This window comes from Brassica rapa, chromosome A08, assembly GCF_000309985.2.
Source record: "Brassica rapa cultivar Chiifu-401-42 chromosome A08, CAAS_Brap_v3.01, whole genome shotgun sequence".
NCBI lineage: Eukaryota > Viridiplantae > Streptophyta > Magnoliopsida > Brassicales > Brassicaceae > Brassica > Brassica rapa.
This window is the reverse complement of record NC_024802.2, coordinates 8,971,601-8,989,154: the sequence shown is the minus strand read 5'-3', so window position 1 is coordinate 8,989,154 and position 17,554 is coordinate 8,971,601. Positions and strand designations below refer to the sequence as shown.

At 35.4% G+C, this 17,554-nt stretch overlaps 4 protein-coding genes across 5 annotated transcripts; 2 read left to right on the top strand and 2 right to left on the bottom strand.

Annotated features, from left to right (window-relative positions):
- Positions 1-945: 945 nt before the first annotated feature.
- On the top strand, positions 946-2,608 carry LOC103833848. Its single transcript, XM_033278045.1, has 3 exons — positions 946-1,744; positions 1,827-1,940; positions 2,028-2,608. The coding sequence occupies exons 1-3, from the start codon at positions 946-948 to the stop codon at positions 2,606-2,608; spliced, it is 1,494 nt and encodes a 497-aa protein (XP_033133936.1).
- A 387-nt stretch (positions 2,609-2,995) lies between these two features.
- Positions 2,996-4,588, bottom strand: LOC103856583 (pumilio homolog 18). Its single transcript, XM_033277310.1, has 2 exons — positions 3,784-4,588; positions 2,996-3,548 (listed from the first exon to the last, which is right to left on the bottom strand). Exons 1-2 carry the CDS (start codon positions 4,533-4,535, stop codon positions 3,344-3,346), a joined length of 957 nt encoding a protein of 318 aa, XP_033133201.1. The 5' UTR covers positions 4,536-4,588; the 3' UTR covers positions 2,996-3,343.
- Positions 4,589-6,210: 1,622 nt separating this feature from the next.
- LOC103833833 (MATH domain and coiled-coil domain-containing protein At3g58270-like) lies at positions 6,211-6,729 on the top strand. The gene has a single exon (XM_033278044.1). The coding sequence runs from the start codon at positions 6,211-6,213 to the stop codon at positions 6,727-6,729; it is 519 nt and encodes a 172-aa protein (XP_033133935.1).
- A 1,195-nt stretch (positions 6,730-7,924) lies between these two features.
- LOC103833830 (potassium transporter 10) lies at positions 7,925-11,448 on the bottom strand. Of its 2 annotated transcripts, XM_009109888.3 has the most exons (5): positions 10,591-11,441; positions 10,026-10,497; positions 9,636-9,947; positions 9,392-9,559; positions 7,925-9,309 (listed from the first exon to the last, which is right to left on the bottom strand). In XM_009109888.3, exons 1-5 carry the CDS (start codon positions 10,735-10,737, stop codon positions 8,027-8,029), a joined length of 2,382 nt encoding a protein of 793 aa, XP_009108136.1. In that variant the 5' UTR covers positions 10,738-11,441; the 3' UTR covers positions 7,925-8,026. The 2 variants fall into 2 exon arrangements, with proteins under 2 accessions (XP_009108136.1, XP_018509458.1); XM_018653942.2 differs by having other exon boundaries at positions 9,636-10,497; positions 10,591-11,448.
- Positions 11,449-17,554: the final 6,106 nt, after the last annotated feature.

The window sequence follows — 17,554 nt, the reverse complement described above, 5'->3', positions numbered from 1 at the left end:
AGTAACCCTAAGACGGCTAAACCTAATTGAGTCGCAGCTCGAAATAACAAAAACGGAAAAATGCCTAAATTGCTCTAAGTGCTAAGTTTGCTCTGAAAAAGTTCCCTCCTCTTGCTCCTCGCCTAGGACTCCTTATATACTAGCTCCAAGGTCGGTTTACGCTTTTACTCTTCTGCCCTTAAGCCGTCATAGCATAAAAATGGAGATATTCCATTTTTCCCGATCTTCACAATTATCTTCAAAACTTCCGTATTTATCCGCGGAAACTTGACATTTATCCTTCCTTGTGGCCCAAGCGTAAACCATGCTGTGGTTTACGGGCTTTTGGTTAGGAAAATCATAGGATGGGCCTCGAGTCGTGTTTTAGGTCCCTTTGGGCCATCTTCCGACTCGACACGTTTACTACGAGTTTTCCGCGGTTTCTAATCCGCTAAGTTTGATCGATGAATTAGAATGGCGGGAAACATGGACTGAGCTTGCTACGGTCTTCGGGAGATAGCATTCGAAGGTTTGACGAGAATGCAAGAACTGGTGTCGTATCGATGTTCGGAAAGGTTCAATCGCTACACAGCGACCGAATTTTGGCTCGAGCCCGGTTGCTTCGTAGCGACCGAGCGGGACGAGCGCTCGGTCGCTACGTAGCGACCGAGCTTTGGCTTGAGCTCGGTCGCTACGTAGCGACCAAGCTTGGTCGAGCTCGATCGCTACGTAGCGACCGAGCGGGACGATCGCTCGGTCGCTACGTAGCGACCGAGCGGGACGAGCGCTCGGTCGCTACGTAGCGACCGAGCCTTGGCTTGAGCTCGGTCGCTACGTAGCGAACGAGCAGGACGATCGCTCAGAGATGACCGTCCTGATATTGCGATTAGTAGTGATTGTGATCAAGATTCTAATAGACAATCTGATCATGAAGTATCAAAGTTGCCAGAGCTAGAGCAATGTAAGATGGACAGCTCTATAGACACTGATGAAAAATCTTTTCCATCAGAGACTGGGGTTCCCTGCACAAGGCCAGAGTGGGATTGGAGATTAGATTTGCAATCCCAAATGCCAGTCAGCTCAAAATTGGATGTGGAAGATAATATCTCATCATTTGATAGCCAAAGGCATCACCGTGAAGAGGATGTTACCCACTCGCGGTTTTTGTCTAGTTCTTCAAGTTCCAATTCGGATGCAAATCATTTGGCTGCTCGTTCTTCCCTACCTTGCGAACCTTCAAGTGTAAACGGTTCAAACTTGAGGTTCCCTTCGGACAGAGGCAGCAGCAATAGATTGCATCTTCCAAATGGGTTTGGTGAGCAATCCATGTTCACTGTGGAGCACTCTCTGTTTGCTAATGAAGGCAGGAACAAAGTTCGCAGTGCAGAGGATGAAATAATCTCAAACATTTTGTCACTCGACTTTGATCCTTGGGATGAATCCTTAACTTCACCCCACAATTTGGCGGAGTTACTCGGTAAAGTTGATCAGCGATCCAGTCCTGTGAAACCTTCGAACCTCCTGAAGCAACATAACAGCCAGTCCAGATTTTCTTTTGCACAAGAATCTAGTAATCAAGCATTTGACAGGGAGAACCATAGCATTTATGGGCAGTTTTCAAGAGAGAGGCCTATTCAAGAGTCTGTAGTGACCCGAGATATTTATCGGGGTAATCTCGGGAATCTAAATGGATTTGCTTCAAACTATTCCGGTGGATTAGATAATGTTTCTGCTAGTCCTTTATTTTCATCGTACAAGACTCCTGGTTAGTATTTATCGTTGATGAATTTCCTTTTTTTCTTGATTGGATTGAATCTTTTTCTCATACTTTTTCTGTTGTTCTGTAGCAGTTACACGACCTCAAGTTTCTGCTCCTCCAGGATTCTCTGCCCCCAGCAGGTTACCTCCTCCTGGCTTCTCTTCACATGAAAGAGTGGGCCTATCTTCAGATACGGCACCAGGTAGTTCTTTACCTCTGTTTTATGGGCTTAGTGTGCGACTGACGCTACATATACAGACTAAAACTCTCATGCTTCCTTGTATCTTAGGAACTCGTTTTCTTGACTCTGCTGCCATGTTGAGGAATACATATCAAGTACAGCCTCCAGTTGGGAATCCGAGTGGTGCGAGTGATATAGAGTTCGCGGATCCTGCTATTCTAGCGGTTGGAAGAGGGATGGTAAATGCAGACTTGGATATGAGATCAAGTTTCTCATCACAAATGAATTCTTATGGGAACGAGACAGGACTCCAAATGTTGAGACATCAGTCTCTGTCTGCTGCACAACAACAAGTCAATGGGTTTCATCATGATCTCAGAAACTTATCTCCTTCACTTGCAGAAACTTACGGATTTAGCTCAAGGTTAATGGACCATCAGGCACATGGAAGTAATTTATCTCTTTTCTCACAGCACCCAAGACAACAACCATCTGCAAATCCAGTGTTGTCTAATGGTCACTGGGATAAGTGGAATGAAGGCCAAAGTGTGAACTCTCTAGGCATGGCCGAGCTTCTTAGGAATGAACGGTTGGGATTCAATGGGAGCCTATACAACAACGGATATGAAGAACCGAATTTTCGGCTTCCAAGTCCGGGAGATGTGTATAAGAGAACATATGGGATGTAATTCTGGCATTAAGAGAGGTTTTCTGCTTTGTTGGATTTGCTCTGGTTGGTCCCAAGTTGCTGGAAGAATCATCAAAAACTGCTTCCAATGCTATTGAGTGAAGATGCATGGCCCCAACATAATTTCACCAAGAGCATTTTTTAACTCTAAGGTAAACTTTTATCTTATAAAGTGTTATGTTAGTCTATCCACGGGGTTTGATAGTATTTTGACCGTTGTTTTCTCTATTGCAGGAGCTGAAGATATTGATGTTTGGTTGCCTTGTTGATGCATGTAAGTGTCCAAGTCCACTGGTAACAGAGATAGAAGTTGTGTCGCCGCTTCTTATTTGTTTTCCTATTCAAAACCGTAATTCAATTTAGTTCTAAGACAAATTTTTTCTTTCTCAAACATAATTTTATACAAAATCATATTGTTATAGCAAAAACATATATAAAAAGAGAAAAGAAATCGAAATATTACTGTTGAACAGTTGAACTATATTTATGCCCGTCTGTCCTACAAATTTATCATGAAACTTTTTTTTTTGTTAACACAAATTTATCATGAATACTTCTGAAAATTGTATAATGTTGAATTACTGCATGCAATCGTTGTCTTCCATCACTTTTTTTATTTCAATTATTTTACTGAGAAAAATCTATTTTTTTGAATTAAATCAGGATCCTTGCACAAAAAATCACAATCTACTTTAAACCAGAATTCTATAATCAACCATAACACAATCGAAAACTTTTAATTTGAACACCTATTAGCTATGGAACATGACTCCAAGATGTTTGCAATGTTGCTTCCGTGAGACCTAAGCAAAAGGTGGCGAAGAGGCATCAGCTTCTGCACCAGATCCCAAAACAAATCAACCCTATTCATCTTTTGCGTGACTTCCAGTGCCTTGAGCACCACGAAATTCCCAATCTCACTCCTCGCCAGCCTCATCAACCTATCTCCAGAGCCGGCCCTGGGCCCAAGCGAAAGAAGCCCATGCTTCCGGCCGCTATTTTATTAAGTAACTAACCGGCCACATTTTTGTTAAAACTGTCTATAGTCTAGTGGTCATCATGTACCAGAGTTTTTGAGGGAGACCTGGGTTCGAATACTGTTGTGTGCAAAATCTTTTTTTCCAGCCATTTTTCTGTTTGGGCTTGTGGCCTTGAAAAGCCTAGGCCCGGCTCTGCCTATCTCCATCGCACTTCAAAAGCTCCACAACCACCATACCCATCGACACCTCAGCCTCCAAGAGCTTCTCCACGATGTAGCTTCCATACTTCTTAAACGACAGATCAACGCAGTGGCCACGAAGACTAACCGCCACGTTGTGCGTGCAACGCAAGTCATACAGTTTAAGCACGTGTTGGACAACAAAGTTCCCCCAAAGATCGTTGCTTAGGAAGAGAGCGTTGCGCGCGACTACGTCTAGTAACCGGTTCCTGTATAAAGGATCATCCGCGTCGATTATAACCTCGTTGAGCGCGACGCAGCCGTATTGGTAACGCGCTATGTCGAGCGCGTAGTGGAGAACGTGCTTGTACATCACATGTTTCTTCACCTGGTCGAAAACGACCACAGCTCGAATCGCCACGTAGGATGCGTACTTGTCGGTCATGATGTCGAAGAAGCGTTGCAAGATAGCATCGTAGAATAACGCGTCCACGTCAACTGATACTCCGAGGAGCTTCTGCACGCGTCTTGACCCGTACTTGTTTCTGACGACCTCCATGAAGTACTCGGAGTCTGACGTCAGCAACGACGCCATCTTCTGAAGCTGACTTTGGTCAAACGTTGAGATCAGATCCTTAAACTGTCCCACGCCTTCACAACTAGTCATTAGGTTAAAGAGCCTTTTTAAGCGCGTATTTGAGAGGTGGATTTGTTGTAAAGCATTGAACATGGTCGACATGGAGAACGGACTATTATCGGACATTACCATTGTACCGAAACTAATCTTTTGGAGATGTTCGAGTGTTAGGATGCTTTGTTGGATTGAATCTGTGAAGGTGAGTAATGACCTATATTTATACTACTTTGTTAGAGAGATTGTATTTGTTTTCTTACTAGGAAAAGGAATATAAACCACTAGAAGTTCCTTTTTGCGTTTTTGTTTGCTATATAGTTTTCATATTCAGGTTTGGCTTTTAATTAATTCGTCAAACGTAGATTATTCACTACCTGAACATATTTGTTGTACAATATACCAACGATCTCCGCATACCACATGTCGTCTCCAGTTTCCTTTTTCCGTTTTTAACAAAGGAAATTCCTTAACCAGATTGATTAATTATAATTCGTCGGAGATGTTGAATTTATATCGGGAAAATCGCATAAAAAGTTTGAAAGTGTCACTTACTAACACTTTAAACTTTAGAAGTTTTTTCACTAACACTTTTAACCTTCAAAGTGACATTTTATCATAAAAAACCTCCAAACAAGAAAAATGACCGGTTGAACAGGTTAAAAACAATTTTTTTTTTAAAAAAATAATTATTTAATTAATAAATAAACAAAAAAATTAATAAAAATCAAAAAATTTAACAAAAAACTCATAAATTAAAAAAGTAAGAAAAATAAATAAAGATTTAGAAAATTAAATAAAAAATAACTAAAAATTTAAAAATAAATAAGATCAAATTAAAATAGAGAAAAAATAAGAATAAATTTCAAAAAATTGAAAATTCAAAACTTATACGTTGAGAGGACACCAAAGCTCGACGAAGGTCAAGAGTACATATAATAATAATAATCTTTACGTACGTTTATTATTTGTGAATAAATTACATGTTCTATAATATTGTACAAAGAATGGAATAGGTTTAATCCATTGTTATAGTTACAAAAATCCATTAGTGAAAAAGTCCATTAGAAACAAAACCTTGACAATAATAAACTTACGGTTATATTTATCACTGTAAATTTAAATCAGAAAAATTTGTAAAAAAAATAAATCAGTTGAAAGTGTCGTATATTTTTTTCCAAGAATTTTGCCAGAGCTCAGATCAAGAAGTGGGCTTTATTGTCTCATACGCAACCTTGACTCGGCATTGTCGTCTTGTTGGCTCAGCTTTGTATTATCTGGAGAGAAATGTACAGAATCATAAAGCTCGATCGAGAAGTACTCATGCTCCTGTTCTGATCACTCTCACATCTTGTCTCCTTGTCTGGGATCTTATCTAAAAACTGGTGGGTTCGGTCACATGCTTTACTTGTCATCCAAGCTAACCGTGGTGATCTGTTGGTCTCGTAAGTGAGCAAATCTCAATACACAGATGTAATAATCAAACAGAAGAAAAGAAAAATGAAGGCTAATTATTTTTCTAATTAACTCTATACCTCAAAAATCAAAAGGAAATACAAAAAAAATCAATAAATATCTATGATTATCTTTGACTAAAAAGTAAAAACACTTAAATTTAATTATCGAGTCCTCTATATATCAAAACGAAATATAAAAAGATTCACCAATAAGATTCGAATTTTAATCTTATAGATTTCAAAGTATTGTCGGTCTTTAGCTGCCTATATAAAGAGAAGGCGCGCGATACCAATAGAAAGCATATCAGGAATAAAAACTGTTGAAAACAATATTTTTATAAAGATCTCATCTCACCATGAGTGCTGCTATTATGATGCTTCTTCTGCTTCCGAAATCAAACTCGCAAAGGACGACCGAAGTCAACAACGAATACGGAATAGTGTGGTGGGATCAGGATTTAGTCAAGTGGATTATTAAGGAACACCCAGAAACTGCCATCGGTTTTAAATCTCAGAAGTCAGAGACCAGGGCATATGATCTCATGAGCGATATCTCCTATATCATCCGGAAACTTCGCCACCAGCGAACGCTCTCTGATGCTGAATTAAGAAGAACTTCGGATAAATTGGCTTATCTGACGGAAGCCGGTTTGAACGTCGAATGGTTGCGGCCAAATCTCGAGGTGAAGAAACGTGAAGCTTACGTAGAGAGGAAGAAACGTGATGCTTGTGAAGCTCGGATCGTGGAACTCAAACAAGAGGTCAAGAAACTCGAGCTTGCCAAGTCTGGTCTCAAAGCTGAGTTGAAAAACGAGGAGGCCAAGTTGAATCCTCGTTCGTTTTGGAATCTTTTGGGGAATTGCTTCTGCCTATAGACATAAAAGTCCCCCAACTGCTTAAAAGATGAATTGTAGTTTTCTTTTCATGTATGTCACGAATGATAAGAGCTTTGATAGCTCTTGCCACACACATGAGTTCTAGTTATGTCCTTTTGTTATTTCTTCTATACCATATATAAGACGTACTTTTTCTTTATATTTACTGAAGTTTAACAAGCTAATGAATTGCTTAGTTAGTGAACACTGAACACAACTTCTTTAGTAGTATTTTTTGTTTAAATATACAGATTGCTCACTGAAAAAATAAGTGGATTTTGAATGATTTTAGGTTAGAAACCTAATGTGTTCTGTTAGTTCTCATCAGTCACCACAGAAAGCTAACCAAGTGAGAGGAAAACTAGACCTGTCCAATATGGTAAAACCGAACCATACCAAACCGAACCGAACCGAAATAGACAATATGGTGTGGTTTTGTATATACCATATAAACCGAATGGATATGATTTTATAAAAACCGTAAGATTTGGATATAGTTTGGTTTATAACCGATTAAAACCGAATAAACCGAACAAAACCGATCAAATATAGAAACATGTAAATATGTACATATTTTATAACGTCACATGAAAAATATATTTTTTATATAAGTTATTCTTTTATTAATAATTATTACCATATTTTTATAGTAATAAAGAATCATAATTTGAAAAACACTTAAAATTTAATTAAATAACAATAAATTTAATTAAATAACAATTCATCGTAACTGAGGCTTTTTATTTTCTTAGTCTTCTTCTTTTAATCATTTTGCTTTTTTTTAGCATTGATTAAATTGAAGTGAAGGTTATAAATCTGATGGATAATAACTAGAAAAAGTTCTTCACAATTTTTTCTTATTTATAAACGAACAGAATTTCACTCGACGAAGCATGACTTTGATGAACACTGAACATGGAAGAGTGGAAACATTTTCTTTCATACTTCTCTTTAGTTTTTTATTTTTATTTTCAAAATTTCGAGCTTTGATTTTAATTCTAGATTTGATTATTTTATTTGAAGGTATAAGCGTTTTTTATATTTTTTATATAAGTTATTCTTTTTTAAAAAATTTCGAGCTTAGACTCAATCTTCTTAATCTATGTTGAATTGATGCTACCACACCACACTATGATGGATTCGAGTGTTTATGTAATTTATTCTTGATGGGAGTTCACAAAGAAACAAAATGGAATGTGATTTATAAGGTGTAACCAGACTCCCACTGGTTTTATATTAAATGGTCAATTCACCACAGCTTCAAGCAACATACAATCAAATCATGTCTCAAACACCATTACACATAAAAAATCTGTCCAACATTCAAAAGGCTTTCCTGAGGAACATTGAAGATAGCACTATTCTCTCTACAAATCTTCCTAAGAAACGCATACACATAATCAATGGCTATTCTCTTGTAGAACCTCGCTTCCCTCCTGGCTCTAATCACTGTGTTCCCCATTATGTGCACCACTCCTGCGTCTCTGCACCCATTTATAAACTCCAGCTCGTCCCCTCCTCCACTCATCTGGCTCGACCCAGTCACCGTGTGGCTCGTCCGTTTGGTTACCCCAAGAGGTGCCATAACAGACTCTACAGAATCAAACGTATCAAAAGTCTCCAAGTTCCTACTCTCGTTCCCGTCTCTGTGCGGCTGTGGTTGTTGGCTTGCACAGATGCTGTAATCGTCAGAGTCAGAGCAGCCTTCCATCATGGACTCAAGGCGGATGAAAAGGAAGAGGCTTTCAAAGAGCCGTTTCTCAAAGTTGTCGTCTTTCTTATGCAAGTCTCTGTATCCATACCTCGCCACGCAGCGGAACATGTGGAAGCTCTTCGGTCCGATTCTCTTCACAAGGAACCGTTCTTCCTCGGGGACGGTGTAGACAGGAAGGTTCTTGACGCAGACAAACACCACAACGGAGTGAATGGCCGGCAAGTTCGTGATGAAGTGAGAGAAGATGTGAGGGACACCGCTAGCTAACTCGGTGTAAACAAGACCAACCCCGGGAACACGGACAAGACCAAGGCTAGGTCCGAGACCGAGAATCCAAGCCATGGAGACTTTGCTATGCATCTCAAACTCATACCTCTTGAGCGTTCCGTAATGCCAGACGTACATGATGATGAGAAAGGCAGCCGCGATGACGAGAGGGACCCACCCGCCTTGGTTAACCTTGAAGAGCACAGCTGAGAAGTAAGTGCACTCCACTACAAGCGACAGAAAGGTGAACAGGAGGACTAGAACCCAGTGGCATCGCCAGACGAGTATCATGATCAGCATCATGAGAAGGGTTGTGACCAGCATGACGATCACAACAGCTGTCCCGTACGCGTTTCCTATCTGGTTCTGGTTCTTGAATCCAGCTGTGACTGTTATGCAAAGGATCATGAGGATCCAGTTGATGTCTGGAACATAGATCTGACCGAGAAACTTCCTTGAAGTGTGCACCACTTTAACTCTAGGGAAGCATCCGTGGGCGAGAGCTTGCTTGATCAACGAGAAGGTCGCTGATATTGTGGCTTGGCTTGCAACTATTGCAGCAAAGGTCGCAATCACAAACATTGGCCAATACACACTCTCTGCAACCAAACATAGTCATGTTAACTTACTACTCTCCAGAGATATCCATTTGATATTAAAATGAAAAGATATAATACAGACTTGGAATGGATTGATAAAAGGCGTCTTCCACATGATGTGGATACTTCCTAAGGTAAGCAGCTTGTCCGCTATACGCCAAGAGAAGGCAAGGGAAAACAATTACAGTGAATGCAATCTGCACTGCTGAGACTGGAAAGTGAGATAGATCCGCAAAGAGAGCTTCAATCCCTGAGAAATTTATAACAAGAACCCAATGAGTAAAACCAAAGAAAGGGTGTAATCATATAAGAAGATAGCTACTCACCTGTGATACTAAGCATGATGCCTCCAAGGGATGTCCAACGATCTTGACCTCCTCTTTTGAAATAACGATAGATATAAACAGGGGAGAAAGCTTTCAAAACGCTTGGGTCATGTTTACAGACGTTGTACATACCGATACTTGCTATAAAGAGAAACCATAGAAACACAACAGGCGCGAAAAGCCACCCGACCCTGTCTGTTCCATAGTGCTGTACACTAAACAAACTCACTAATATCACTACCGCCACAACAACAACAACACCATTGTTTATATGAGGCAGGTTTACTCTGAGCCCACCCGCAGCAGATAGAACTGTAACACAATTTAACAAAGACAACCAATGAACTACTTTCTCTCTGTAGAAGGTTAAAATGTATGATTGCATTTTACCAGAAATGGCAGGAGTAAGGATCCCATCGCCGATGACCATGCAGGTACCAACGAGTACGAGAATGAGTAGAGAGTTTTTCCTAGAGGCGTTTTTCTCTAACCATCTCTTGGTCTGCGCTGCAAAAGACTGTTCATGAAACGTGGTGCGGCTGTAAGTTGTAAGCTCTTCGTCTGTACGGTGTTGGTTGGGGATAGTGTTCACTTTGGCGTGTCTACAGAGCAAAGAATAGAGGGCGAATGTTCCACCTTGACCATTGTCGTTGGCTTTGCAGACAACGAAAACGTATTTGAGGAGAGGGATGAGTGTGAGGGAGTAAATGATTAGGGAGAGAGCTCCAATGATGTCTTCAGGGTCTTTGATCCCGTGGGGAAATGTATTGTAGAAAACATATAGAGGAGAGGTTCCTAAGTCTCCATACACAACGCCTAGACTCTGAAATGAAAGCTGCAGAAGCAGAAACGCTGAGAATTTCTGCAATTAGAGAAGAGAAAAAAACAAAACTTTATTTCTTCAGTCAAAAGAGCAATGCAGGGAAGCTAACAATCAACCAAAAAAAATTGGAACCTTTTCTTTGTACATGTTTCTGAGGCGACCAGCTTCTTCATCCATAGGCTGATCAAGTTGCTGGTCCAAATCCCACATGCTTCCTCTCTCATCACTCTCTTCACTTATCTCACCACCCGTTGATCCTTCTACTCCTCTTGCCGCCATTTTGGCTTTCTCAATAAAATTAAATTAAATTCTTTTATCTTTGATTCTGTATAAACCACACAAAAACCCTTTTTTGATATAAACCCAGAACCTTAAATCTATATATTCTCAAGCCCAGATCTTTACCCCCCAGAAAAAAAAAAGAAAAAAAAAACTGAAAATTGACTCGGCTTTGAATTCGATTAACACAAATTTTCGTACAAAAAAAACGACCTAACTGAGCAAAAATCAATACCGAAAATACCCCTTAAAACAACTTACAGACACAGACCAACGATTAAAGGTTTAAGCTTTTTTATCTGATTATGAAAAAGAAATTCAATTTTCTATAGAAAGAGAAAAGCCAAAGAATTTAATTATTTTCTAAAGAGACCCCAAACTAATATCAACGGAGGAAACAAACAACCGACCGAAACAGTTTGAAAATTTTCTCAGTAAAGAAGAAGAAAATGTTTTCCACGTTACGGAGCATTAACTCTGGTGGGTCCGTCTCGATTCATGACCAGTGAGAATCAAACTAACAGCAAAATTCTAAGAATTACAGGAGAAGCGGAGACGATCGAAGACAAAGAAAAATGTCTCTCTTTTCACAGACTAGTTTCTTTTTATTTCTCTCAGTTATTCATTCTTCTGGAGAGAAAATAGGGAGAGAGAGAGAGAGGGGATATCTGATTACGACAGTGACGAGGCACGAGCGGATATAAGTTTTTTTATATATCCTTGTATCGTATTTTATTAACTATTAAGGATTAATTTGCTAACTAACCAATTTTAGAATTAATAATAAGAATATAGCTATCGATTTGAATTAAGGGCAATTGTCAATAATAGTACCTTCTGAAGTGTATGTCTCAGAAATGACGCTGAAGAAGAAAGTCACAAAAATGACATTCATTAAAGGATAAATTATCCTTAACACATTTGGTTTAAAATTAAATAAACAAACAAAAATAAATAAAATAAAAATAAAAAAATGAAAAAAAAAAATTTTTTTTATAGTTTCAGATTATATGTTTTCAGATTCGAAATTTTTATAATTTTTTTTTGAAATTTTTTTTTTCAAATTTTCCTTTTATAATTTAAAAATACTTTTTGAAATTGCTTTTAAAATTTTTATTTTTTATTTTAGTATTTATTTTTTATAAAATTTTAAACCCTAATTTCAAAACTTCACCCCTTAACTCTAAACTCTAAGGTTTGGATTAATTAACTCAAAGGCTATAAGTATATATTTACCTCTTTAATGAAATTTATTTTTGTGACTTTGAACCTTGAATGCTACTTTGGGAACAAAAACTTGGTTTGATGCTATCCTAGTTTTTTTCTCTTGATTTAACGTAATTAAATGGATAACATTTTTTTTTGTTTTAGCCTTATGCATTGCAGGTACATAAAGATACGTTGACGAATATAACATTTGTGATAAGAAAAAAAGTTTAATTGTACTATACCAAAACATCTTCTTGCTAAATATAGTCTAGTCCGCGATTTATTGTTTTCGATTGTTCAGACTACCGGCTTAAACTGAGAAGAAGAAACTGGAATCGCAACTTCACAGAAAGAGAAACAATGATGAAAAGCTTTTGGTATTCCATTTACAAAATAATAGTACAGATTTTCTATAAATAGTATAAAATAGATGGTCTTTTCTATGTAAATCTTAAACTATAAAGTAAATGATAGATAGATTTATGTGTTTATTGCATTTATAAGAGAAGATGAGAGAAAAAGGTAAAGAGAAGAAATCATCCGATTATTTTCAAGGGTACTTTGGTATATATTTCAGAAAATATGTTAAATTTTATGGTCAATTTATTTTCTAGTTAGTTACTTAATTATAATTTTTTTGATGGTTATAAGTCTAATTTCCTTTGTATTAATCTCTAAAATGTAGGGCTGTTCAATATGGTAAAACCGAACCGTACCGAACCGAACCGAACCGAAATAGATAATATGGTTTGGTTTTGGTATATACCATATAAACCGAATAGATATAATTTTATAAAAACCGTAGGATTTGGATATGGTTTGGTATATAACCGATTAAACCGAATAAATCGAACAAAACCGATTAAAAGTAGAAACATGTAAATATGTATCTATTTATAACAATACATAAAAATCTATTTGTTACATAAGTCAAATTTGTGTTAATAACTATTACCATAATTTTATAGTAATAAAGAATCCTAATTTGTAAAACACTAGAACTATAATTAAATAACAATACAACGCAATTCAGACATCTTATTTTCTAAGTCTTCTTTTGATCTTTTTGCTTTATTTTAGTCTTCACTAAATTAATATGAAGATTATAAATTTGATGACCAATAATTAATGGAAAATTTTCACAACTTTTTTCTTATCTGTAAACAAACAGAGTTTCGTGTTCAATTGAAAAAAAACATGACTTTAATGAACACTAATATGGAAGAGTGGAAAAACTTTTCTTACATGTTTCTGTTTTATTTCATATTTTTATTTTCAAAATTTCAAGATTTGATTTTAGTTATAGATTTGATTATTTTATTTGATGGTAGAAGCATTTTTACTTTTTTTGTTCATTTATTTGAACATGTAATATATTTTTAATAAATGATTGTGTTGACAATATGACTCTAAAATTCATATAATATGATCTCAAACTAAATAATTATGTTTTTTGGTATAAAACTGGATAAACCGAAAACCGATGATATATAAACCGAACCGAAGTAAATATGGATTTAGAATGGTAGTTATATTTTACTAACAGAAATACCAAAAACCGAAAAAACCAAACCTAAACCAAACCGATATCCGGATTGAACACCCCTACTAAAATGTCTCTAAGGATCTAAATGGTAATTCTATTTTGATGATATAAATAGTACGAAATGAAAGTGCAGTGCACTGTATTGTGCGAAATAAGCGTAATTTCGACAGAACAAAAATGGAATAATATTTAACTGGTGAAAGACTATTTTATGGTTTTATTAGATAAACTAGGGATTTTTCCGCGCAATGCGCCAAAAAATTGTTATTATTTTTTCTATTGAATTGGTTTTCATGTGTTTTTATTTATATTAATTTTCTAAGATGATTTAGTGTATTTTATTTTATAGTGTAGTCCTACTGTATTTGTTTGATTGTGATGTGTGTAACAATTTTTTTCTCTGATTGTAGATGATCAATTTTAGATTTGTATAGTGGTGGTAAAGTGTTTAATATTTTGCATTAGACTTGCATGTTGAACATAATGTTGCCAAAATTGAACACTCCTAGCTTTACATTGTCGGCATTCTAATTTGTGTAAATATCTTTTCCTGATATTCATTTCTTCTCTACATAACATTAGTATGCCATATACGTAGAAGGCATTTAGATACAACCTTTTAGTAGCCAAGTGAAGATGATGAAGCCCTACATCAGTGTTTTTTGATGAAAATATTCTTGTACGCCTTTGACATAGTGAGCTTGTGGGTTACCGGCATTAAGACATTTACTCATTAGATCCTCGTATCTGGTCAGTGAGGCAACAAATTAGTTGGTCAAGATTGAGAGTTCCATTTATTGGTACACCTTGTTGTCTTTTAGTGGTGTGAGTTAACGTTGTAGACGATCGCATGATATCACTGACGGTTGAACTTGAAAATTTAACAGCAAGTGAGCTTATTTCAGTTTGGATATCTTGTGGGAGCTTTCTAATCTTGATATAGTATGATTTCAATTAATATTTTGGTAATTTTTTCGAGTGATGTGATAGTTGTTTTGGATGGATGGATGGATTTATGCTAATTGCAGTGTTTTGAAACCGGACTGGCTGGTCGGACGGGTTGGACCGTGGCTTGCTCTTCTAACTGGTTCTAGGTTTTGATAAAACTATATTTAAATTATACCGGTAAACCCGGTCAAATACGGTCAAACTCGTTAAATATACGATCTGGTTCAATATTAAAACTTAGTTTTCTCGAATTCAAGTTAAAAAAAATAAAAACTTACAAATTTTAAAAAGATTTCATAAAAATATCATATTGTTTTAGTATCTATCTAAATAAATTTGTTTTCATTATAGTTTAATATTATTTTTGGAGTTATCAATTTTTTATCATATGATTTTATTATTTTAACAATGATATAAAGTTTTTGAGAAAAATAATTTTATAGTTATACATATATATAAATACTTTATTTATCATTAAATTAAAATTTAAAACTGGTTGAATTCGCTGCCCATTGACCCAGCTAAAATTTTGAGTCAATGTTCAGTACGATTTTCAAAACGTTCGTTAATTGTTTAATTTATATTCATTTGTAGTGTACATTATTGTTTTGTTTTTATGGTGAGAATATTTTTTATTTAATGTATTTACTATTGCCATTCATATCAAGCGTTTGTAACGTTTAGAAAATATTAAATTTGTGTTTTTTTAAGAGTGATTTTTCCGTACATTTTCCGTAAAAATCATATGTCAAACTTGTAATTCTACGACTTTCAATCTATTAGATTCGGATATGCTATTTTTTAATAATTGTAATTAGTTTTTGATTATTCAATATCCATCGATAATTTATTATAGATTGAAAAATTTAGAATTTTCAAGAGAGGACACGTGACGCAAAAGCCCCATGCCACTTGTCATGAGAAGAGAAGAAGCTAACTTTATATATATATATATATATATATATATATATATATATTATTAAAGCAATGTAAATATTTTTAATACTGTAAATTTCAAATTATTTATATTTTTAATTCAAATTTGAAAACACAAGTTCTCATATTGAATTAATTAGATTATCGATTTTAACGAGTTTGACCAGTTGTAACCAATTTTTATCTTAACTCAAAATGATTTTTAATACAACTCGTAATTTGATAGAGGAATAAGTCATGATTTGACCGACCGATCTGATCCACTTTTAAAAATATTCATAAAAATATAAAACTATAAGATATAAAAATAATTGAACATTAGATATATTAATATTTTGTAATTTAATGGATGTATGTAATTTTACTAAAGTTAGTATTTTGAATTAGAGAATAATAGTTAAAATAGCCGAAGACATTTTATTTTTAAGTACAATGCCAGTATGTTTATCTTAGAATTGTATATTATGAATTTATATCTTAATTAACTAGAAATATTTCCGAACACATTTTATTTTTAGGGCTTTTTTTAAATATGACTCAAAACAAAAATTCAAATGCAAAACTAATCTATGATTTTTTTTGAAATTTCATTTGTCCTATTCACTCCAGAAGTTCAGATTATTCACGAAAATGCCATTATTATTTTTTTTTTTTTTTGTAAATGAGTGTTTTACTCTATCATCATCATCTTCATCAAGTATTTACAATATTGTCGTTCAATACACCAACCCACCATGAACAACCCATTTGAAGGTTTTAATGCACCAAAGTTTCAATTTTTACTCTTCATATCTCATTACTTATACACACAAACTACATCTCTTTCACTTTCTCTCTATATTCGTCAAAAAGAAATTCAAAATTTTGATTCTAAACTTTGTAAGGTTCAAACTCATGATTCTTGTTCATCAACAAGTGGATTTGTTTCATGGTGAAGTTTTATGTGATAGGAGATGCTAATCAAGTTATCTCATTGGTTGAAAGTATGAAATTGATTTTTTCCAAATCTATTCGTCAGAAGACTTACGTGTAAGTCTTCTGGTCGTAGAAGACTTATACGGAGATCTTCTAGTCAATACAAAGGTTAGTTTTTCAATTGACTTTATGTGTGTATTTTAGAGACGACTTCTCTGAAAGTCTTCCGACTTTTCTTTGTTAACAAAAAATCTCGAAAATACCAGAGAAGACTTCCTAGTAAGTTGTCTAGGATACACAAGTTAGTTTTGCAATTGACCGGATTGTGTCAGAAGTTTGACTTTCTTTAGATGACTTACACGGAAGTCTTCCGGTGTAAGTCTTCTGAACTCTCGGTGCAAGTCTTCTCACTGTCGGTGAAAGTCATTCCGGGTTACATTTGCAATTGAAAAATAAAAACTAAATATTTAATTTTAATTAGACGACTTCCATGTAGGTCTTCCGTAAGACGACTTACACGGAAGTCCTCTAGAATTTTATTTTGAGACTCTGGTCAAACATTGGTTGTCACATAATACTTTCGTGTAAGTCTTCTATCGGAAGACTTATATGAAAGTCGTCTAATTAAAATTAAATAATTAATTTTATTTTTCAATTGCAAATGTAACCTTAGACGACTTACATGGAAGTCGTCTAATTAAATGTAATATTTAAGTTTTATTTTTCTGGTGGAAGACTTCCATGTAAGTCTTCTAGAAAAAGTCAAATTTCTAACACAATTTGGTCAATTGCAAAACTAACATGTTTATCCTAGAAGACTTACCGGTAAGTCTAAGTCTTCTCTAGTATTTTCTAGATTTTTTTCAAAAACAAGAGTAAGCTGATATTTGCAAAGGAAGACTTCCAAAGAAGTCTGCTGTAGAGTAGACTTCTATGGAAGTCTTCCTTTGTAAATTTTTAATTGCAAAAACGACTTAAATGGAAGACTTCCTGGAAATCTTATGGTAGGCGACTTCGAGGAAGTCTCTACATCAATATTTAATAAACTTTCATTTTGTCTAAAACTATAAATGCTTTTAAACATTTCTTGTTAATTCATGTATATTCAACGATATTGGGGCTCCCGAATGAAATTCATAAATTAATTGATTTTAATTATGATGTTAACAACATTCATGTTTATTAATGTTTCTAGCTAATTCGAGTGAAGACTTCCACATAAGTCTTCTACGTTAGTTTTTGTAAACTTGTTAAGTAACTTTA